Here is a 25,511-nt window from a genome sequence, read left to right on the forward strand (position 1 = left end):
GAAACTATAAAAGGGAAAAATCACTGAAATCATGGATAACTCTTACTTATCCAAATAATGGAAGAAATGTCAAAGAAAATCCAAAACAATGGGCTACCTCAAAAACACTTCTGCACCATGAACCTCTCCAGAGCACTATTCATTGCCATGCTGAATTAAGGGCAAGGTGGTAGAGGCAACCCTGGAGCCCATTTTAAGAGGTTTAGAAACTACAATAAACAGAAGGCTGATTCATCATCAGGGCATCATGGAACACAAAGACCACAGCTAGCTTTTCTGGGGCTTAATGTTTGAAAATGTTTATTCTGGGAACTTTTGGCTTTTAATGATACTACACTTAGAAAGCATAACCCGGGGAAGGCTAATATCCTATTCTATCTTACTTATTCTGGCACACTGACATCCCCATCACCCTAAACTCTAGAATATTTTAATTGAGTGTGGGGGTGGAATGGAGCATATAGTGAAAGTTTTTTGTTTTTTGTTTTTGTGGTACGCGGGCCTCTCACTGCTGTGGCCTCTCCCGTTGCGGAGCACAGGCTCCGGACATGCAGGCTTCGGACATGCAAGCTCAGCAGCCACGGCTCACAGGCCCAGCCGCTCCGCGGCATGTGGGATCTTCCCGGACCGGGGCACGAACCCATGTCCCCTGCATTGGCAGGCGGACTCTCAACCACTGCGCCACCAGGGAAGCCCTATAGTGAAAGTTTTATCTCAGACTCTTCAGGTAACAAAGCCAGCAACAGTAAAAAAGAAATCAAGGATTCAGTTTGGGAGGGCAGATCAAAGAGTACTTAGGAAACAGGGCAATTAGGCAAGATGTTTCCTAAACCATCTGAAACACAGGGACTGTCATCTCCAAAGACTATAGGAGATCTCCCAAGCACCCTACCTAACCCAGTCTAGTACATCTTACCCTGATGGAGAACTGTTCCTTCCTAAAAGGAGCATTGGCTACAGCTTATTCCAACGTCAACTCATCTCATCCTCAGATTCTTGATAAGAACAGTGTCTGGCACATAGTAGGCTAAACATAATTGTTGCAGAATGGAAAATCCTTTATAACTATTCTTAGGCTATTTGTCATATTTCTCTTGAACCAACAACATCAGTTCCTTAATATATTTATTTATCTATCTATCACAGTCTTCAATTTCCTATTTTATTATCTCATCTTTGTGGCTTTCCTATAAAGCCCTTATAAGCTCACAAAACTCCCCACGGCAGCATGCAATGTACTGGACTTACTTATATAAGGCCCTTGTTTTACTCCCTCCATAACCGGTGCTGGTCACCTCTATTTGACATTCTTGGCAATTCAATGAACATCGTAATCTGTTAATCCCTCAAATATAAAGTGTTAGGGCAAGAAGAAACTTTAGAGTACTTTTGGTTCAAGCTTCCCAATTTTACTAGTAGAAATAAAATCCAGACAAGCTATTTGACTTACTGCAAGTCATGCAGCTGATTAATGGAAAAGCTGGAACCAGAAATCCAGTTTTTAAGTTATATAATGTGTTCTTCTATAATATCATATCATTATTATATCATATCATTATTTTTCCATCAATAATTATTTTAAGGTAGAATCCAAGCACTCAAAACCAAATGCACTCGAAACCAAACTTAATGTCCATATTGTCCATTTTCTAAATTAGAAAACTAAAGTCTGATTTTTAAAAATGTATAGTTTGCTTCTAGATAGGTGATAATATTTTTCAATGAGTCTCATTTATGGATTACTTTTGCAGAAAAACCATGCATTTAATTGTATGGATTAAAGAGTTTGTAAGTAAAGAATAAGTCTTTAGGGGAAAGGGCTTCCTTTGAGTATTGAATTATTGCTTCACTTTTTATTGGAATATGTATTTTAACTCTAGGTTATTCCTTGTTAACTAAACCCGGCTCAAAAATATATGGACCACGATGAAGAGTGGCCCCTGCTCGCCGCAACTAGAGAAAGCCCTCGCACAGAAACGAAGACCCAACACAGCCAAAAATAAAATAAATAATAAATGAAATTTAAAAATATATATATATGGAAAATAATCTCTTCCTTTTAGTGTTCTCAGTGTATCCCCACTGATTGCTATTCTGTGAATAGAATATATAATATATAATACTAAATATAAAAGTATATAATTTTAAATTATGCAAGATTTTCTCTAATTCAATTAAAATATATAATCTGCTCATATGTATTTCAGAAATATTTCAATTATATGAACGAATGTTACATTACTAACATTACAAGCCCTCAAGTTATGATCCAAATTCCTTTACTGTTCTTGCTCAAACACACCCAGATAGAAGCTACTGCTTTAAAATCTACCTCTGCTTATGTATGTCCATACGTCTGTGTACTACCCAACGTGACCCCGAAGCAATGCCAAAACAGTAAGAAATTTTACACTCACATATTTCCTGGAAAATATATGAATTATGAAGTCATCTCAAATCCAAGAATACACATTAATGCACTCTTCCATAAAACCGCCTTTATATCTTGCAAACATATATTAAAAATGCCCTTTACAAAAGCAGTTCTCATCCGATGAGTGATCAAATGTCTTTAACTAACGCTGACAAAAGATAAAGCTCTTACAACACTGTTGAAAAGCAGTAACTATTTCTTTCTCTTGGTTCACAAGAATTCTTTTTCACTGAAGAGGATATTCTCATCACAGAATTCCTCAACCAGAGCTGAATAAGCAAGAACCGGTATTTTTGCCCACAGTCTGATTCTGCCCCCTTGGCCCGGGGCAGCTATAATTATTCTCCTATTTTAAAACCTGGTTGCAGACAGCTTTGCTGAAGGGGCAAACTGAGCCCCGCCTTTTGCAGGAGCCCATGCTGTGAAGGCACAAGTGTCTATATCCTTGCCAGTCCTGTCATCCCACTAAGATAAGCCAGGGCACCAGTCTCCGCTCAGTGCCCAAAAGGCAGCACAAATTCCACGGTTCTGCAAATTCAGAAAGGAACAAAGGAAGGGCACAGGAACAAATAAGCAACCACCTGGCATTCCTGAAGCTCCACCAAAGAGCCTGGGATGTTAAAGAGCACTTGGGCAACAAAGAGTGGGGAGCCATGAGCGAAAGCTTTAATAGAATGAATACAATGCACAGACAGAATTTTTCCTTTCCAAACAGAGGATCAAGGATGCTCACCATCTTCTAATCCATGTCCTCAAAGGGAAGTTGCACTGACTATTATATATTGCATTCAAGTACACTATCTCGTATATTATTTTATAATGCCTTAAATTCAAATAAACGTAAACATAAAACTTTAGCAAGATACCCTTTTAATATTATAAAGTTTCTTTAGATGATAAATGTGGAAAGTTTCCCTCCTGTATGTGAACAGGTGTTGGGACTTGCCATGTTAAACTACTGATACATAGAATCTCATTTCTTTAACATGAGTCATGTTAAAGCTCTAAATAGTGACATATTAAACCAGAATAATGACCGACATAGAAAGGAAAGTTCATATTAATAAATAAGTGCACAAAATTTTATAGCCCTATTCTCTTCTTTGAGACCAAATGAAAGATTTCTGTTCAAAAAGGCAACATTCCTATCTAAAGACACCAGAAACTAGGGACATAAGATCACGGTATGTTGCTCTACCAGAACAGTGAAAACGGTACAATGGAGGAATATTAAAAATTATAACAGTGCTCACTTGAGTGCTGTAATTAAAACTGTGTCAACACTTTGCTTGTAAAACAGATTTTTCAAGGGAGGTTGTACATTAACCATTATAGCTGACTACAAACTTATATAAGACACATAGGCTATTTTTTCCTCTAAGAAATATATTTCAATAGAATCAAATCCGATGCGGTCCCAGGTTCATATACTGTCAGAAAAAAAAAACTGACAGATTTTAAAAAGAATATTCAGCTTAGTAGATATGATAATAACACATATTCTTTCATTGTTCATTTAAAATTTTATGAAGCTGGAAGACTGACAAATGCTCTTATTTTCACCTTTCACAAAAAACTTGTGCTTTGATAATACTCTGGTTTCTCTTCAGATTGTATAAATCTTTTACCTTTTACTAAAGATTTCTGTGGAAAAGAACAGTTATGAGGGTTTTTTTCAAGGGTTTTAAAAAAAACATGATGTATACAACTTACCCTCAAATGGCTCAGGAAAAAAAAAGCACACATGTGTTTAGATATCTATCTATTCTCCTACTACATATATCTACAGATATTTATAGATAGATAGATATCTAGATAGTGAGACAGAGACAGAGAACGTATGATAAAGCAAACGAAGTAATTTACTTAAGAAATGAGCAAATCATATGGGTGTTCTTTACTATTCTTACTCTTGCAACTTTTCTATAAGTTTGAAATTATTTTTAAATAGAAAATTGAAAGAACAAAAAAGTGCTGATAACCATCTTTAATACATATTTTTTTTCAAAAAAGTACATACTGCCAAGCATCAAAAGCAGAAGCCCTTGCAACCAAGGATGTCTCTTTCCCGTAGACAGCGATAAACACATAGGAATGGAGGAATCACAAGGAAACCTGTCCTGAGGCATGCCACATTTAAGTTCCAGGTATTTGTGAGGACAAATACAAGTGACATGAGTTGGTTCAGTCTTATAACACAAGGCGATTTTTTAAGAGGTAAATTGTGTATCAAGATGAAGAGAAAACAAAGATAGGAAAAGAGATGAGATTAGTATACTGTGATGCCTTTTCCACCTCGAGAACCGGCCACCAATTTGAGCTGATCTTTGAAAGTCAATACAAAGAACAGCAAGAGTATGTAGCCGACACTGGACCAGTCATTTGGCTTCTTATCTGTAAAGCAAGTGAGTTGATGACAGAGTCTCTTTTATCTCTAGTATGTATGTCACTTACAGATCCACCAAAAAGAAATATTTTAAGGTAGAATCCTCATATACACACTACTATATATAAAATAGATAACCAACAAGGACCTACTATATAGCATAGGGAACTATACTCAATATTTTGTAATAACGTGTAAGGAAAAAGAATCTAAAAAAGAATATATATATATATGTATGTATGTATAACTGAATCACTTTGCTGTACGCCTGAAACCAACACAACATTGTAAATCAACTATACCTAAAAAAAAAAATAATAAAATTTTTAAATTAAAAGTTTGAAAACTTTAAAAAAAAACCATAAAGTAGAATCCTCCAACATTCCTATAGGTGGGAGAGACAATAAAAGTTAATCACTGTGGGGCTTCCCTAGTGGTGCAGTGGTTGAGAATCTTTCTGCCAATGCAGGGGACACGGGTTCGAGCCCTGGTCTGGGAAGATCCCACATGTCGCGGAGCAACTGGGCCCGTGAGCCACAGCTACTGAGCCTGCGCGTCTGGAGCCTGTGCTCCACGACAAGAGAGGCCGCGATAGTGAGAGGCCCGCGCACCGCGATGAAGAGTGGCCCCCGCTCGCCACAACTAGAGAAAGCCCTCGCACAGAAACGAAGACCCAACACAGCTAAAAATAAATAAATAATTTTTTTAAAAAAATTAATCACTGTGTCTAGTATCCAAGTCACAGATTTCTATAGCACAAATAGTTTTTATAAATCTCTTTTCAGAAAAACAAAGTGATGGGTTTTTTGTCTGTAATTCTGAACTCAACAGAAATACACACACACACGTGTGTGGCATGTGAAAGTGCATGTGTACACAGGCTCACATAAAAATAAAATAATCTCAGCCAAAGAACACACATTTCAAGTTCGTAAGTGACTGTTTCAAGGTACTATTTATTTAAAAATCCCAGAACGTGGTTTTATTTAGAAATGAAAATATTGAGTAAACTATTCACATGAAATTTTACCTCAAGACAGTCTTTAAATACACCACCCCCATATCTGGAATATACAAAGAATGTCCGACAGGACAAGAAAAACAATTAACGTCACCTATGCCAAAGATGCTGCAGGGAAAATGGAACCTATTCCTGGGCTCTTCACACTTGAGCAAAATACAGGAACAATTAGAAATAGCTTCCTATACTTGCCTTCAATGGTCTCTGAACCAAAAGATAATACTCATTCATCTAATCATTGATAGCATCAGAGTATCATTTGAGGCCAGACTGATGGGTGAGAGTTCTAAGTAAGATATTAGTGATGTATATTTATTCATGACGACCTTATGTGTATAAAAGGTAATGTGGTCAGTGAAATATTAAGCTTATATTGTCAGAACAACACTGGAAAATCAGAGAAAACCAATTTGGTCAATAGAAGAAAACCCTGTTGTATCCCACTGGCAACAGGGAGTAGTGACCCTAGCTGGGTCACACCATTTCATGTTATTTTCCAGCTACTGCATGCATTGAGGATGCATTATCAGGGTGAAGTCAACTGAAAGGACAGGGAAGTCCTGATGCTTTTTTCTACCGCTAACTGGTACACGCCCATAGATGTGCATATGACACAATGAAAAGGAGGCAAGACTTGATGTCAAAAGACCTGTTTCTGCAACTTAACACATTTGAGCATTTATGAAAAACACAAATATACTGAGGCTCAGTTTCATCACCTGTAAAACAAAGATGATGTTGTTTACATCATAGGGTCAACATAGGATTGAATGAGAAAACGTGAAAGTGCTTGATAAACTATGACATTTAGACAATAAACAGAATTCATATGACGCAATGCACCACCAAGAGATGGAGCTAATCCTCAACTCAACTATCCTTCTGAATTCATGATAAAGCCAGCACAGACAATTCTTATACAACACAATACTGCACAATACTGACACAAATTTTGAGAGATCTCTGTAGTTGATAAGGAATTTGCTACACAGTATTAAACACTTCACATGCTATAAACTGATAATAAAAGCATGGCAGATAATCTGTTGCAGACTACAAACTAGCCCTTTTTTTTTTGTTTGTTTGTTTTTTGCGGTACGCGGGCCTCTCACTGTTGGGGCTTCTCCCGTTGCGGAGCACAGGCTCGGGACGTGCAGGCTCAGCGGCCATGGCTCACGGGCCCAGCTGCTCTGCAGCATGTGGGATCTTCCCAGACCGGGGCACGAACTCGTGTCCCCTGCATCGGCAGGCGGACTCTCAGCCACTGCGCCACCAGGGAAGCCCCAAACTAGCCCTTATGATAAGCCTATTTCCACACCAATGAATTCAGTAATTCTAACCCAGTTATTAAAGGTGTGTGGCCTTGTTAAACCCCAGTCAGAGAACCATGAATGAATGAAAAGAGAGACACAGACATAAACCTACTTGTCTCTGTATAACACTCAGTATACATTCACTTTCTTTACTTGGCTTGAGTGTCCCATTAAAAATATTTGAATTCATGTCCATCAGTTCCCTCAAATCTCAACTCAGTTAACTTAGTGGCAAGGAAAAATATGTATAAACTAAGCTATCTGGCTTGAGAACACTAAAATAACAATTGATTGAGTTGATTACTTTCTTCCTGTTTTGTTGCTCTGGGGTAAATGATATAATCACGAATCTTTTCTTTTAGTTTTTTCATTCATCCACTCCTCAATTTCTTATTGAGTGTCCAATATCTGCCAGGAATTTACTTGGTGAGAAAGAAGATCCTCATTGGTACACATATATACAGTCTTCTTGCCATTCACTTTCAAGCTCTGTTAATACCATAAATCTCAAGCCTTACTCTTAACCTCAAGTGTCTTAACATATCCCTGTAAAATATACCCAGGGAGTATGAAATTAGGGGAAGAAAAATCCTACAATTTTGGAAGGTTCAGTCTATTGTAGGCGGATTTTCAGACACAAGCAAAAACCATCTTTTTATGTTGCCATTTCCCTCATGGGTGTTTTAAATATTGCTGGTACATTTTTAAACTTTATAGTTTTTTTAAAAGCTGTTTAATTTGTAAACATGCCCTGGAGCATCCTGGGGGCATCAAGCCTTTGAATATTTCTTTATAAACTGATTTAATAATAATGAACCAATTACAGGTTCACTGGTACATACACTCCCCACCTGAAATGAAACCTTTAACGACCAAAAGGAGCTCACAGCCTCAAGCAGCTGCCCCAGCTCACAGATACAGAGATAGTCAAATCCCTCAAACAAGTGGTACTGTGATGAATTCAGATGTTCAGGAAGTACCTATGCTGCATTTAAGGGTTAATGTTGGCAGCCTCCGAGTAAAAAGAAAAGAATCCTCAAAGGTCACTTTAAATGTTAATTTAGGGCTACAGAGTACAGTAATTGGAGTGGGGAACCCAGTACCTGAAGCCCATGACTAAACACGGTCAGAGGCCAGACTCTACTATCAAGGGGATGGAGCTGGTGGGCTGCGGTGCCAGGGCCTACACCCTCAGTGAGTTGCAAAGAACACACATAAATGCCCTGCCGACCACTGACCTCCTTCACTATGTGAATTTCACCCTGCCTACTGATGCCTGAAAAGAATACTTCACACTGCATTCTCCAACTTCATTTCATCACTGTATAAGTAAGTGGGTAACGCTGAATCCTCTATTCACACCTTGAAGCACCTTTGAGTATAATATACAAGTGATACTTCTGTCAAAGAAGATACATTTTTTTAGCACAATGATGACATATTTTTGAGTGGGGGAAGTGGCTTAGAGAGCCAATTTATAATAGTCGTGTACAGAAAATGGGTATGTGGGCAGACGGGCCCAGTGCAGGAGAACCAGTGGCTTGACAATCTCAGAAGACCTGTGAGCAGGGAAGGGGCTGCAAAGGGTGAGGGAAGGAGTACTAGAAGGTAGTAGCCGTTCCAAAGGTTGTCTGGTGAGGAGGTGTGTATCTCAGTCCCAGGGCCAGCCACCCAGAAGGAAATCTGTGGGAATTATGAGAAATCACAGATCCAGGATATCTTCCTAAGGTTAGGAGGAACAATGTGTTGGAACCTTGAAGGCAGAGACAGAAGGGTTGAAGAGGAAAGAGAAACTGGGTCCAATGACTGCCAGCCCTGCGAGCGGAGGAAATGCCAGCCCAGGCTGGGAGATGAGGTGTGAGACACTCTGAGGACCCTCTGAAGGGGGACATCACTGCTGAGGGGATGCAGTTTCAGTGACTGGAGTCAGCGTGAGAGCACATTTCTGGGAATGTGGTGGAGAGCTTATGAGGACATAGGGAAAGTCCTTGGTTTTGGGATATCAGTTTTCCACAACAGGTAAAGGGTTCAACAGGTTGGGGGAAGGCAGAAACCCAGTCAGGCTTAGACCAAAAACAGTTTGAAAGAATGAATTATACTTCAAGAAGAAATTCTTTGCGTAAGTCTCATTAATTTGTAAACATAGTGAATCTAAAAATATAGATAAAAATATAGATACCACTGTGACAAGTCACACTATTTTTTAAATACCAAAAAACTCTCTCTTGATTGACTGATACATTTCTCCCCATTTAACTTTTTACTCCCCATTGCTGGAATAAAAACAAGACATAACTAATCAGTAATTTTACTAAGCACCCCTGAGGGTGGTTTTATGCATGCTATCCAGAAAGCTAAACAAAAATAACCATTTGTGGTCTAGTACAGTGAAGAATCTGGTGAGACTATATATATATATATATATATATATATATATATATATACAATCCTACTCTCATATCTTTTAAAATATTTTAAACAGCACTGTTGCTTAAATAAGGGCTGCATTAAAATAGTAACTGGGGGCTTCCCTGGTGGCACAGTGGTTGAGAGTCCGCCTGCCGATGCAGGGGACACGGGTTCGTGCCCCGGTTCGGGAAGATCCCACATGCCACGGAGCGGCTGGGCCCGTGAGCCATGGTCACTGAGCCTGCGTGTCCGGAGCCTGTGCTCCGCAACGGGAGAGGCCACAACAGTGAGAGGCCCGCGTACTGCAGAAAAAAAACAAAAAAACAGTAACTGGATTCAATGACAATTCATTTTTTGAGCCTCTTCACGTGAGACTGAATTATCGCTTAATGACTCTCTTTACCATTCAAAAACGAATAGCTTTTTTTTTAAAGCAAGAAATAGTGTGAAAATAGAACACTTGAAATAAAATTATAATCATTATGATACTGTCACTTTAACATCTATAGACTTAATTGTTTTACAATTGACATGTGAGAAAAAACGTCCAAGGCTAGGTAGAAATATGCTGCTGAATGTTCACTGGGGGAAAAAAACCTGAAGACAACACAAATGAAAAAGCAGAACAATGATTCTGGCTCTTAGGTGCCTAATCTAGGAGACCACTATGCACAGCTTGGAGACAGAATTAAAGGTTTCCTTTATTTTTTCTTTTCCTTTATTTTTCTTTTTAAAAGGTATGCATAAAAGAAGATTGTAATGAGCTACACATTGTAAAGACCAGCACTATTAGGTGCCTGCGTCTTTTTTACCCTACGCTTCAAAAGGCAACAAGATTAGGCGCTGGGATTATACAAATTGAAATTTGCAACTTTTAATAACCTTCATACTCCTGCAGACAAATATCTGTCTCCCTGGCTCAACCCCTCCCCCATGCTTCCCAAGAAGGGAAAAGGAGTCAGATGTTGCCCTTGGAAACAAGAATTCATCAAACTATTCTGAGACATGCTGCTGAGAGAAACATAAGGAGAATGGAGCCTTCAGTTCCATATATGCACCCATTCTGAATTTACTAGCTTTGCTGGTTGGTGTAAGAAACAGGGCAGAACAACTGAGGGAGCTGCTGCATTAGCAAACTGGACAAAGTATCCCTGTCATTTATACTTCCCCACTGCACAACCGGGATGGAAACATTTGCTCTATTGGAAGGCAGTGATAAGGATGGATTTTTAAAGTTTCCATTTTTAAGTGAAAATGAAAGAAAAATGCTCTTCTAGATGTGTTGTGCCTTTGAGCTCCATTTGAAAAAAGAAAAAAAAAAAAAAAAAAGGCAGAGAAAGCTGCTGTGAAGGTCACTGAGTGAAAGAACTTCCTCAGGGCACAGAATAAATTAAATCCCAAGGAAAAAATAAAATGTGATTTCCAGAGTGTGAGGCACAAACTCCAAATGACAATGATTGACAGCCAAACTATATCCGTGCAATATCCAAGACTGCACGTTCTCATTTACCTCAGTGTAGCCAGCAAGCGCCCATTAAACATCCGTCTGATGCCCAAATTAACCTTCTTGGCAAACTGAAAGAGGCACAAACTATCATAATCAACCTTTCATTATCACAGCAGCCTCTAGTTAAAGGGTCAGAATAATTGTGCCATCAGAGCCTTGATTGTTTTCAATCAACAGACGGCTGGAGTGACAGCTCGGTGATGGAGGGGTCTGATGAAACCGCACCAGGCCTAATCAGAGCAGATGAAAGGAAGGCATGATTGGTGCAAATGCACAGTCGTGCCTCTCCTTTTCATTTACAATCTGAAATTACTCTTAAATTTGTGGGGCTTTTTTTTTTCCCTCCCTTATGAGTACCACTGAAAGAATGTTTGACTTATTATGAGTTCTGACAGTGCAGAGTTATAAAACACAGGTAGGGTTATCAGCTGAGGCTTTAAGTGGGTATTCAGCATAATTCTAACAAATTCACTCTTGAAAAGCACAAAATGACTGAAAAGGCTTCCAATGACCTAACCTCTCAGTGCTGTTTGATTAACAGACCCATTCATTCTGCTGGCATTCTAAATGATGAGAAGATAAAACCGAGGGCAGAAATACCCTGTAAATGTTTTCTCTCAACCCCTCTGCTCTGCTTACTTCAGTACTAGTTCCTCTGCCCCAAATCCTTACAGTTCTCAAAGAACACCACATTAAGACCTCAAAGAGCTCATCCATCAGAGGGTATGGATCAAGTAAGGGTGGTTTTGAGTTAAGAACACGAAGCTATACTGGGAACCACAGGGGTAGGAAAGACTGGAACCCACCAACCCTATGCTGATATCAAGAAGAATATTTGGGGAAAAGGAATAAAACTTTCTGTGATAGGCCAGGCTAAATTTGGCATAAAAGGGATTTGGAGAAAATTGAGACAATATACAGCTGCATTCATATAGCAACAATCCAGACTATAGACAATATCTTTAAAAATTTATGATGAATGAAATATACACTTGGAGTAGCAAAAATAAGTTCCTAACTTCTATTTTCTTCCTTAATCTTAGGATCAACCAGCCAATAATGAGAGTAATTATGATTCAGGTCAGTATTGCAAAACGAAGGAAAGTTTTTTAGCTGCAAAAATTAATATGCATGCAACCTGTGGCGTGCGTGTGTGTGTGTGTCTACCTGCAAGCGTGTGTATGGTGTGAACCCCACCTGTATATGTGTAAGAGACAGGGGGAAGGGTAGTTTTTAACCTCTCTACTCAAAATTTTTACATAAAACTTAGGCCATTTTATTTGCTAGAATGTGAGTTGGAACGATATGATAAGGGTACATAATTAACAAAGTAAAAAGAATTATTAAAAACAGCCGGGGGCTTCCCTGGTGGCGCAGTGGTTGACAGTCCGCCTGCCGATGCAGGGGACACGGGTTCGTGCCCCGGTCCAGGAAGATTCCACATGCCGTGGAGTGGCTAGGCCTGTGAGCCATGGCCACTGAGCCTGCATGTCCGGAGCCTGTGCTCCGCAACGGGAGAGTCCACAACAGTGAGAGGCCCGCGTACCGCAAAAAACAAACAAACACACCAAAAAAACAGCCTGGAATTTTCCATACAATATTTAGCAAAATTTGTCCCCTCATAGCTAGACCTCATTTTATGGGTTAATTGCTCACAGCAAAAGTATTGAGAATGCACAAAATTCCCATAGTTCTACTTACATGTAAATATACCTCAAGCAGGATATTACTAAATCTGTCATATGACTTTCTGTAGCATTTCAAAGTTTTCATTTTGACTGCTTTTATAGGAGACAATTCTCAAAGGAAGATATCTGGCACGTGGTTAAAACACAAGTATTTTCCAAATCCATCCTTGTTCTCCCACCAATTCCTTAAGCACCCCATCCTTCAGTAGTCACCTTACTTCTCATGTGCACATAGGCGCCTCCAGCAAGCTTTATCAATGACCAGGCTCTGTCATCTCCTGAGGGCTTCGTTCTTCTCCCAGAGTGGCACTGGCTTTTAAGGCACAACTTCCTTCTGCCCGGAAGGTAGTTTGTATATTGGTCAAATAGGAGTGGCTCCGGGATACTGACAGCACATGGGATTTAAAAGATCTCCTGTTCACAGAACAGGAGGATGAAAAGCAGGCCAACCTGGGTCAATACCTGTTCTAACCTCTCGAATCCAAGATGTGTGGAATTCATCATTCGAAAGCACTACACAACCCCTCTATATGGCCTAAATTGTACAAGAGATGAAAAGAGCAGAAAGATTCTTCAGGGGACCTGGCAACCTGACAAATCAACCCCTTTGTTTACTCTTATTTACTCTTTCTATTGGGCTTCACTCCAGAGTATACAGTCCCAGCAGTGGGCAGAATAAGAAATCACTTATAGCCCTCAGCAGGTTCAATGTCATTCTCACAGCCAAACAGAGGGACGCCTAAAGTCTATCTGTCTCTTAACCAAGCGTCGCCCTTTCTGGATGGAGAAGTCTAGTTTTACTTTCAGCTGTGAGTAATTTTCCATTGTGATTGGCTGACCTATAGTCAATTTAGTATAATTAATGCCAAATTACATTGTAATTCACCTAGAATTACAAATTAAAAGCTATATTAAGAGAAAATGAATTAATCAAATTAATGATATTATGCTCACTTGTTTTAAAGTGTTAATAAGACAGGTCCTCCTAAAACATTTAAACTTCAGTGCACCATCCATCACTACTTCAATTACCTGATTTCCTTGTGTGGCCAGAGGAGGTGGCATGTGGGCATTTCTCATCAACAAGAACACACACAAAGAAGATAAGTGCATTCAGCCACCAGCTGGCCCGGCTCTTTTTAGCTTCTGTTCTTGAAGCATAAGTAATATCTGTGCCACTTACTGGAACTGACTTGCAATACTTCCTGTCGGGACTTCCTTGGTGGTCCAGTGGTTCACCTGCCAATGCAGGGGACACAGTTTCGAGCCCTCGTCCAGGAAGATCCCACATGCCGCAGAGCAACTAAGCCCGTGTGCCACAACTACTGAGACTGTGCTCTAGAGCCCGTGAGTCACAACTACTGAGCCCGCATGCCACAACTACTGAAGCCCACGCTCCTAGAGCCCATGCTCCGCAACAAGAGAAGCCACCACAGTGAGAAGCCTGAGCACCGCAACTAGAGAAAGCCCACGCACAGCAACGAAGACCCAATGTAGCCAAAAATAAAGAAATAAATAATAAAAATAAATTAATTATAAAAGAAATTTTAAAAAATACTTCCTATAGACAAAGGGGAACAATGCAAAAACCTGTGCTATTTATCTTACCCATCACATTTTTTTTTTTCCTAAGAGAATTTTTCTTCCTGGTTATGTTTTGTCTACCAGAATATTGGAATCTGTTTTCATTCCTCCAGTGTGGCATCTCAAGTAACAAAGAGGCAGTCAGATTAAGGAGGAGAACCTCACCACAGAGAATGCATTACTCTGTACTGTGGACACAAAAGAAGTCTAAGAATTATCTTTATCTCTGAAGGCTGCCCACGATTACTCTCTTAGAATGGCCACCTTTCCCCTCCAGGTGTGTTGAGTTGAGAGATGTTCTTCCCTGTTTTCACTTGTAGCAGAAGTCCTGGAGGCAGGAGTGGGAGAAGCAGGGTGTAAGGATGTCAGTATTCAACAATAAATGCCAAGGCTTCCCCAGACTTCTCTTTGGAATATAAACAAGTCTAGAGCCTCCAGGTCGTTCCACGGCTACGCTTAGATCCTCTCCTCTAGAATGCCCAGAACAGGTGATCTCCATGGTCTGATGTGGCCAACTGGCATGAACACCGTGGCCAGCAAGCACTCAACTGGCTTGATAAGGATCCCTATAGAAATAGTTTGGCGATGCAGGACATGGGGCACAGGCTCATTTCTATTGGAAAAAGACTAACATTTATCAATACTAATGAATTAATCTTTTTCTCCCTTTCTCTTAAAGCCCATACCTAGGCCATCATCCAGCTGTCAATTTCTGCTGCATAAATTTCTCAATTTCAATATTCAGGCATAAAATGAAGATATCATAATGAATCATTTCCATTTGTTCCATCCACACTCTAACAACAGTCTGCAGACTTCCCACCACGCAGTCTGTAGGGCTGCAGCAGAAATAACCACGCTCTAGGTTCTTCTTCACACTGATTTAAATCCCTTGATCAGATTTTTTTTTTTTTTTTTTTTTTTTTTGCGGTACGCGGGCCTCTCACTGTTGTGGCCTCTCCCATTGCGGAGCACAGGCTCCAGACGCGCAGGCTCAGCGGCCATGGCTCGCGGGCCCAGCCGCTCAGTGGCATGTGGGATCTTCCCGGACCGGGGCACAAACCCGTGTCCCCTGCATCGGCAGGCGGACTCTCAACCACTGCGCCACCAGGGAAGCCCTCTTGATCGGATTTTTAAGTGATTCTCCCTTATGGGCTTTCTCTTCCTGCTTTATACTTTATCACTTTATACCCTGAAGGAATGAAAAGTGGTTCCCTACCTCTGCCAGAATTCGCCATTCACTCCTTCTCAACAAACCATCTAGGGCCTCAATTTTCCAGGCTCTGATATAGAAAGACCCTCAGCAACACTTTCTTGTATGACTTTTATTAGAGTCATTTTTGCAACTTCCCAGAGCTGCACAACAGGTGAAAGTGAAAATTGGTAATTTGTTAGGAAACGTATACTGCTGGTTCACTCATTATAGAGTAATAGGACCACTTTGACTTTTGAGAAGATGTATCAGGTACTTAGAGTTTCTGTTTTCTTAGAGATTTGGAGTATTTGAAGAGAATACAGTGAGACCCACATTGAAACCGTACTGTGAATGGAGTCAACCATTTATCCTCTGTGAGTTTCCATTTCCTCACTTGTTAAAATCTGGGTAATACTTGCCTTATCAACCTTAACGAGGCTGATGAGAGACTTGAATGAGAATATGTGTGCAAAAATGCTTAAAAAGTATAAAGCTCTCTAAGGACTGTAAAAATTATCATTGCTGCTATTATTATTGATGAACTTCTATGCCTAGCCTCGAGGTTTCTACCTCATGTTTAGCATATAGTTGGGTTTTATTTTTAAATCCCTGATAACCCAGGTAGCAGCAATATTACTGCCGGCTACCAATGCATAAGTAATGTTTTCCAGTCATCTTTTTCCTTCTCACAGTAGCAACAACAAAAATATCAGTCTGGAAACAACATGAATCACAATGAAAATTAGAAGCAGAGAACATAAACATGTTATATCTCATAAATCACCTTGTTCTGTTGTGCTCGTTTAAGAAAAAAAAAAAAAAAGGAAGGAAAAAGAACTATTAACTCATGGGAACAGCAGCACATAAATACAAGTCAGGTCTCTGTATTTTCTGATAATCACTGCCCCTCACAGCTACTTGACAACACAGGATCAGCTGGAGCAAAGTCCCTCTGAAATAAATGTGTCACGTGTCTCGCAAAGGCACATGCTCCAGACAAAGAACAGCAAGGCCACTAGTCAAGCTCCTCAGGGATGAGTCCTCCCAGAGGAATCAGCTGCGTGTAGATCAGGACGAATGACTAAATATGCACTCTGGCAGCTCCGAGCACCAAGCCCTGAAATAGCAGACACACTCAGTGTCCAGCTGGGGGCGCTCCAAGGATCAAACATCCTCCAGGCACAGCACTATTTGGGATGTGAACAAACCACTATTTATTCTCTTCACTAACATTTAGTAAAAAGAAAATGGAGATATCCTCATCTCATTTGTAGAAAAGACTGTAGCTACCTGGGAGGGACTGCCAGAAGTTTCAGGAAGAAAATTGAGAAGTGGTACACATTTAATTACTTTAAGGAATGGTAAGTAAAAAAATAAAACGAGATATCATGAAGAAGCCCAGAAAGTGCCTCTCCAAAACAATAAATAAATAAATAGTAATGAGACATGCATATATGAAATTAAACTGAGGAGGGGTGCAGATATGATGAAAAATTGCAATTTGGGCGGGGGGATGAAGGAATGAGAGTTCTCAGGTCACAGTATTTTATGCATTTCTAGTTACCAAGGTCCTAGCATTAAGAATGAGGACACCACTTAGCGGAATTTTTTCATTAAATGGTCACCTGCAGTTTGATTTCTTTGAGGCTTGGACTCTACTACAGGGATTGACAAAGGTTTGCAAAGCTGTTTAGAGGGCACATACAATGAACAAGAATTACCAATGAAAAGAGCACTGAAGAAAAGGCAAAGGGACACTGGGGGGTGTTGAAATGTCCAAACAAAAGGATTTCATTTTCCAATCCATCCATATCATTTCAACACGGCCTAAATTAGCACAGAAATCACTACTCTATTTGGCACAGGTCAGTCTCCACTGGGAAGGAATCGGGCGCAGGGGGAAAGAATAGCAAGTGGAAAGTTCCACATCAGACTCTGTAAGATCCATGATAGCAGGGCCACATGGGACCTTTCTGCAACCGACTGCCCAGAACCCATCACGCAGCAGCAGCAGCGGTGCTTGAAAGCACACGACTGGCTTGAGTAGACACTCGATGACTCTTTAAAATGAATGAAAGATTGAATTTAGCACATGGAGCAAAGAGTCAGAGTTAGCAACATGACACAGGCATGAAGGCAGGCAGAGCTGGCCATTACCCCTTCAATCTGCAGGCACTACACCAGAGAACAGGAATGGCCAAACCCTTCCTCATTTCTCTTAAAGTCATGGGATTAATTTGATGCACCTCTCTGTCCACCACGCCCAAGTATTTTTGCACTTGTATTATGAATTTAGAAGCTGTGGACCAAAGTGGGAAAAACCCAAGAATTAAAAAACATGAATTTGATTTCTAGCTTTGTTACTTCAGTTTCCCATTTGTGACACAAAGCAAAGGAGCGCAAAGCAATGCGAGATGAAGAAGCACTCTGGAAACTGTGATGTGATATTCAAATGTGAAGTATTATGATAGTATTGTTGGACACACAGTACTGTTTGAAGTCCTTGCTTCTCCCTGGCCAGATGTGCATTTGGGACAGTTTATCATCTAAGAGATAAAAGACGAAAGCTGAGTATGTCACTAGTGTCCTCTATTTTCCAATTATAAAGGGATAGTAGCTTTTTGTTTGGGTTTACTTTCTGGGACTCCTTTTGAGGAAAATGATTAAATCAAACTCTAAGGTGGGTAGTTTGTGGAGTAGATAAAAGCCCAGAAGGGGCTTGTCAAAAAAAAAATCACCGCATCTGAGGTTGTTGACTACTCTAAACAGTGTGTGACTTACGTCTCTAGAGATATAAAGTGAATGCGTTATTAACAGATGCTAAGGTCTGATCTTGTCTGACATCAGTGATGTGACCACTGAATTGTTTGGTCCTGTTATCCACTGAAGTCCAGGCAAAGTTAGACTCAAAATATAAGGAGGAGCCCTCAACCCAAGGTTAATAAAGGAAGAAAATCACTGACATATGTACTATCCTTATAAAATAGAAAGATAAGGACTTCCCTGGTGACGCAGTGGTTAAGAATCTGCCTGCCAATGCAGGGGACACGGGTTCAACCCCTGGTCTCGGAAGATCCCACATGCCGCAGAGCAGCTAAGCCCATGCGCTGTAACTACTGAGCCTGCGCTCTAGAGCCCATGAGCCACAATTACTGAGCCTGCGCTCTAGAGCCTGTGAGCCACAACTACTGAAGCCTGCACGCCTAGAGCCCTTGCTCCGCAACAAGAGAAGCCACCACAATGAGAAGCCCACGCACAGCAACGAAGAGTAGCCCCCGCTCACCGCAACTAGAGAAAGCCCACGCAAAGCAACAAAGATCCAACGCAGCCAAAAATTACTTAATCTTTAATTAATTTTTTTAAAGTAAGATAAGTCCTCTTCACTAAAAGTAGGAAGCAGTTAATAGATTAATAATTAAAGGTAAATAAGACTCCACATTCAGAAATAAAGTTAAGATAAATCTCTTTAACCTAATAATTGAACACTTTTATAAAGCTTTTTACCCCAGGATCTAGCTTCTAACACTGTGCCCAGCATAATACCCATTTGTACTTTCACAAACTATTCATTTTTAAATGTCCTTCTTGTTTCTGCTTCTTCAGAGATAAAATAATAATCCAGAGAGCTAGATAATGGTTTAAAATCAGAAGGATCCCTCCCAATTGGGGTTAGACCTGGAGAGGGAAATGGAGTTAGCTCACCTGTACCCTGCCTTACATTCCATGGTGTGGGGCACTTAGTAGGTGCTCAATAAATACTGATGGATGGACAGCCACACTTTCTCCCTATGCTAGCAAATATAAGAATTTACATTATATTCAGGTTTTTCTACAAACTGTACTCTCATGGAAAGTAATCTCCTCCTCATTCTCGGAAAGGAGAACCTGAGATATAAAAGGCGGAGAATGTACTTTCCTGAGAAAAAACAGATTAGCCAGCACTTCCTATGAAATGAAAACAGACCTAATATGTGGGAGTGGTATGGAACAGTTTCATGATTTCACTCTAAGTTTTAGAGCAGTACCCCCTGGCTCAGTAGTCTGAAAATATACATTGAATCTAACAAGAGAAATTTAACAGGGCCCTGTTGAAACCAAATCCTAAGTCAAAGCTAAAACCCAAAAGCAAAATACAACGGTGGAAATTTGCCAGGTCACGGATGCCAGTGACCTCATGCCCCATGTTTCTTCCTCGGCTGATTTGCTCATTTTTTAGTCTCCTCCTTCCTTGAGGCCAATAACCAATGTAGTGTCTTTCATCTGCAACCTGAGAAATTGCTGGCCTTGAACCCTAAGACCAAACTGTTGAGCTGAATCGAACTGAACTTTTTTAGAAAAGAATTTTTTGAGGGGACTTCTCTGTCCTTATATATCCAAAGTGTGTATATGCTATGGAGAACAGTATGGAGGTTCCTTAAAAAGCTGAAAATAGAACTACCATATGACGCAGCAATCCCACTACCGGGCATATACCCTGAGAAAACCATAATTCAAAAAGACACATGTACCACAATGTTCACTGCAGCACTATTTACAATAGCCAGGACATGGGAGCAACCTAAGTGTCTATCTACAGATGAATGGATAAAGAAGATGCGGCACATATATACAATGGAATATTACTTCAGCCATAAAAGGAAATGAAACTGAGTTATTTGTAGTGAGGTAGATGGACGTAGAGTCTGTCATACAGAATGAAGTAAGTCAGAAAGAGAAAAACAAATACCATATGCTAACACATATATATGGAATCCAAAAAAAAAAAAAAAATGGTTCTGAAGAACCTAGAGGCAGGACAGAAATAAAGACGCAGACGCAGAGAACGACAGACTTGAGGACACGGGGAGGGGGAAGGGTAAGCTGGGACGAAGTGAAAGAATATGTATACGTACAGGTGATTCACTTTCTTATACAGCAGAAACAACACTGTAAAGCAATTATACTCCAATAGAGATGTTAAAAAAAAAAGTGTGTATATGGGGCAGTATCTACATTACCTGTGAATATAAAGTAAAGTTAACGAATTAGACCAAGTACTTTCAGGCTATGGAAGGGAGAAAAAAAATGTCTAGGGGGGATGAAGAAGGCTTCTGTGAGAGAGGACACAAGATAAAGTTTTAAAAGGTCAGATGGAAAAAAAGAGGAGACAAAAAGCACGATCTTGGGGGATTTCATAGGTTTCCAAATCCACAGAATGTTTATCATGGACTGCAGCACATTTTAGCAGGAAAGAGACTGGATAAGGGACAGCAGGAAAAAGTAAAAAAAAAAAAAAAAAAAAAAAGTTTGTTCCCTGAGGATAACTTGATGGTTCTTATGACACATCTTTAGAGCCAAACTGCATGAAGTCTGGTGAATAGTAAAATATTGGGCCTTTTGCCAAATAAAGGGAATATCTCAGATTACATTATCAGTAGATTAGATAGTGGAAGAGCCACATGAGTAGATGTGTGTGTGTATGTTTGCTGCATTCTCACATAAGTTACCAGTTGCACATAATCAAACAGCACTACCCCTCCATCTGCTTTTCTATTACTTGTCCTACTTTGTGCCAATTTCCATTTTTCTCCCCAACACCCCTTGTTTCACTGTTCTTCTTTAAGACATGGGATAGGGATTTGTCAAAGTCAATGAGCACTTTATTACAGTGAGAACATTCCGTAATGAACAATTCAGCAATTTAATGAGATTCTGTAGATCTGTCTCCAGCCTGTCCATCAAGTTTCACTTCTATAAAGCACCCTGACACTAATCCTCTGGCATACCCAATCTGCACCCTGGGCTGAATATTAGATTCTTCCATGGTATATTGCATTACTAGTATAACCTCAGCAAAAATGATGAACTTAACTATACTTGAAGCAATATAACTGGACTGATTTGATTTTTATCTATTGGGTTGAGTGTGAGGGAATTACTTATTTACTAAGATAAAGCAAAAACAGTTTCTTATTGCCTGCTGAATGATTAAATTGATAATATTTATGTGAGTCTTTTTTAATCCTTTCTTGAGGAGCAGGTATAAAAAAATTGCCTGCAGCAGAAAGCATCTTTTGAAATTCTACATTATAAAATTAGTAACATATTTAGAGAGGCAATTATGATAACTCTTTTTTTTTTTTTTTTTTTTTGCGGTACGCGGGCCTCTCACTGTTGTGGCCTCTCCCGTTGTGGAGCACAGGCTCCGGACGCGCAGGCTCAGTGGCCATGGCTCACGGGCCCAGCCGCTCCGCGGCATGTGGGATTTTCCCAGACCGGGGCATGAACCCATGTCCCCTGCATCGGCAGGCGGACTCTCAACCACTACACCACCAGGGAAGCCCTATGATAACTCCTATGTGAATAGTATGGAATTTTTTGGCCACTCACACATCTGTACATTACCATGTTGATATCGGGCAGTGCCTTCAACTGTGCCACAAGAAGAGAAGCCACAAGGACGGTTGGCTCACATCTCAATTAGGTTAGAAATAATTAAATACAGAATTCATTCTAAGTCTCTGTTTTTCCCTTTGGGAAGGAAAGAAAAATTTGGCAGTTCCTCACTTTGAGCTGACCAGAGTAATTCTGATGATTTGTGTTTTCCACAGATAATTAAAATTCATATCAAAAACTCACCCTCACCAACACATTTGACCTCTGCCTGAACAACCATTATGAGAAATACCTAAAAAGCAGAAAATAATTTATGGCTTATATTTTTTCACTGATATTTTCTTCTCAAGACAGCGTGGAATACTGGAGAGATGAGGGCAAGTGTCAACAAAGCTGGATGTGAAGGCTGGCTCTGCTCTGTAACCCTGAGGCAAGACACTGAAGCCTCGTTTTGCTTGTCTGGAGGATGGAATGATAAGAACCATCCTTCAGACCTGTTGTGATAAGTTAATAAGTCTGCAAAGAGCCCGGGTCCTGAAAGGCCCTCAGTACACTGCAGGCTTTATTATCCTCACTGGTGGAAGCAACAGTGAAGAGGGAAGTTGCTGATTAAAGTAAGATAAAGAAAGAACTAAGGGAGGTCTTCCCTGGTGGCGCAGTGGTTGAGAGTCCGCCTGCCGATGCAGGGGACACAGATTCGTGCCCCGGTCCGGGAAGATCCCACATGCCGCGGAGCGGCTGGGCCTGTGAGCCACGGCTGCTGAGCCTGTGCGTCTAGAGCCTGTGCTCCGCAACGGGAGAGGCCATAACACTGAGAGGTCCGCGTACCGCAAAAAAAAAAAAAAAAAAAAAAAAAAAAAGAGAGAAAGGCACCGGGAAAATTAGCAATCAGTAGAATCAGATGGTGATAATTAACAGCTACCTATGCCTCCATCTTGTCCAGAATTAAAGTATTCTCTGAATGTCATTTGATAAGACACGAGGTATTTATTGTCTCATCAGCTAATAGAAGACTTCATATTTTCCCTTGTATTCTGTATATAAATATTTTTCAAATGATCATGAAATCTTGAAAGTATGGCACCCTAGAAGTAACAGGATGGCTTAGCCACTGCTTCAGAGTAAGACAGACAGTATAAGAAGCAGTGGAAGATGGGCTCTGTTTCCCAAAGACACCGTGTGGATTGTTCAAGGATAGTCACTGGGGATGAGCAGAAATGGATTTCAATTGAATAATCAAATTGAAAACACAAAACATCCTCCTGTCCCCTAGGCAAAGGGTATCTGAAAAGAATGCTATGTCAGGTGAAAAAGCAGGGCTTCGGAAAATAGCAATGAATGCAGAATGAACTAAGGAGGGAGATTTTTCCACTGTTAAGGGAGGAAAGCTTCCTCTCATTTAAGGTCCCAGCTGCTCTCTACTGCAACAAAGAAATGTTTCTGAATTGTTTCCAGGAAAGCCCAGAATTTATTCTGATTCCATTGGTCTTAAATAGGCATAAATACCACTTTAACAATCCATCCTTCTCATATTCAGTTTAAGTAACTATGTTTCGCAGGGGAATAAAAACCCTTGACTCTTTCTGATGTAACCACCTTTGGTTCTGGGAAACCACAGTGAGGGTGTGAGGAATCTCACCTGCGATTCCCTGAGTTAAGCTGAGTGGGCTGAGGCCTCAAGCCTCAAGGGCTGGTGTTCTCCAGTTACTTGCCCATCACGGAACACTGACTTCTAAGACTTTGATTCCAATGTGGACCAAACCAGACAAAATAGTTGTCGTCGTTCCTCAACCCTTTAACATTTAATCATTCCTTTTAATCATGACTTCACGCCCAAAGAGGACCCATGCAGAGTGCCCTTACCTGCCATATCTGCTGTTCACTCAAGGAGGTCAGGCGGTCGCTCTTCAGGACCTCCTGAAGCAGACAATAAGGGAGCGTTAGAATGTCTTCTGGGCGACTCTTCAGGAGCTCAGAGAGATGTTTCACTAAGAAATCGATCACTGCCTTCTCCAACAAAGTGAGGTTAAAGAGGTCAGCAAGTCTGTACAGATCCAAGTAATTAAAGCTATTTAATTCCTGGTGCCAAAAAAAAAAAAAAAAAAACGGAGAAAAGATCTCTTAGAAATCAATCCAAGAAAGAGCAAGCAAGAAATTCAGACTGACTCCCTCAAGTCTGCACGACAGGAGTGGGAGAGAGGGAACTGCGCTCCACTGATAATGTAAACAACAACATCAACATCATCCACAATTATACGGCTCTGGGCAGGGAACTGTTGTTCTAGAATTTAACGTTTTTCCTTACTTTGCCCCTCTTAAAACCAATATACTTAAAGACATCTTAAAAAGGGGACTGAAAGGGGTTTCTGGTTTTACTGGCTAAAATGTTACTTTGCAACTTTTTAGAAACATTTTACCAAAGAAAATGATTTGTCTACCATATTTTACAGCTTTCAGGTGGTAAGTTTTTTCTACTGAAGATAATATGAGGGCAGGTAGAGTGGGAGCCATGACTAGATGACAAAAACTATAGCCCTACTCTTTTTCTAAAACTTCAAATTAAGTACAAATCTGAGTTAAAAACAACCTATCCTGACTTAATGAGCTAACAACCTATCCTGACCTAATGAGCTAAAACAAAGATTTTTACATGTAAAGTCTCAGGAAATGAAGACATCTCACAGATTCCTGTCCTGAATAAATTCTATATTGAATCCACCTGAGATGGACGACTTATAATTGTTCTTTGCTTTTTGTTAGCCTCAAAAATTCAGGCAATCAATGAAATCTTTTCAAAGAGTTTCTATAGCAATGCTTCATTGTGGGGGGATTCTACCTGTTTCTACAAGTTCTCAAACTCAGAGCCAGAGCTCTAAAATAATGCCCCCAGAGAGCCAGGACACCTGTGAAACCTTTGCCTTGTAACTCTGCAAGAACCATAGTGGGCATGCAGGTTTGTTGATAGAAAACTTACCTATTTCAAGTAGATTGAGAGTGGGCTGTGTCCTAGTTTTCCCTCATTTTCAACTTGCAATTATTATTACAATATTTTCTAGTAACTTAAGGAATGCAGAATACCATCAGATAGCTATTTTACTCCATTGATTTATTAAGTATTTTCAACATACTTATCCCTTTTTCTAGTAATCTAACAGTATTAAGAACTCTTTCTAAAATCTTTATTTTCTATTTTAATGTATCTGTTTCCATAAAATTTTAAGGTTTAAAGGAATATGTTCTAAATCGGCACTGTCCAACATGGTAACCACTAGCCACATGTGGCTACTGGGCATTTGAAATGTGGCTAGTGTGATTTGAGATGTGCTGTAAGTGTTAAATATATACTGAAAGCAAGGAGTAAGAAAAATAGAATATAAAATGTCTCATTAATAATTTTTACATTGATTGTATGTTGAAATGGTATTATTCTGGATATGGTGGATTAAATATATTATTATCATTAATTTCACCTGTTTCTTTTTACTTTTAATGCAGCTACTAGAAAATGTAAAATTAACATGTGGCTTCCATTAAGTTTCTATTGTACGATGCTGTTCTAAATAATGAAATGTATAATGAAGAAAGTGTAAAAACAGATC

General features: G+C 40.0%; 1 protein-coding gene and 1 pseudogene across 7 annotated transcripts in view; one reads left to right on the forward strand and one right to left on the reverse strand.

Annotated features, from left to right (window-relative positions):
- KLHL32 (kelch like family member 32) overlaps positions 1 to 25,511 on the reverse strand; it is a 189,917-nt gene that overhangs the window by 59,477 nt on the left and 104,929 nt on the right. For 5 of the 7 annotated variants that reach the window (XM_065888689.1, XM_065888688.1, XM_065888687.1 and 2 more), the window contains one exon: positions 23,776 to 23,991. The exons of the other annotated variants lie outside the window; for them this stretch is intronic. In XM_065888689.1, the coding sequence (XP_065744761.1) occupies positions 23,776 to 23,991 (216 nt within the window). The remainder of the gene's footprint in view (positions 1 to 23,775; positions 23,992 to 25,511) is intronic. 7 annotated transcript variants of the gene reach the window in all.
- Positions 4,025 to 4,131, forward strand: LOC136132361 (U5 spliceosomal RNA; annotated as a pseudogene).

The sequence above is a fragment of the Phocoena phocoena genome, chromosome 12 (assembly GCF_963924675.1).
Source record: "Phocoena phocoena chromosome 12, mPhoPho1.1, whole genome shotgun sequence".
Taxonomy (NCBI): domain Eukaryota; kingdom Metazoa; phylum Chordata; class Mammalia; order Artiodactyla; family Phocoenidae; genus Phocoena; species Phocoena phocoena.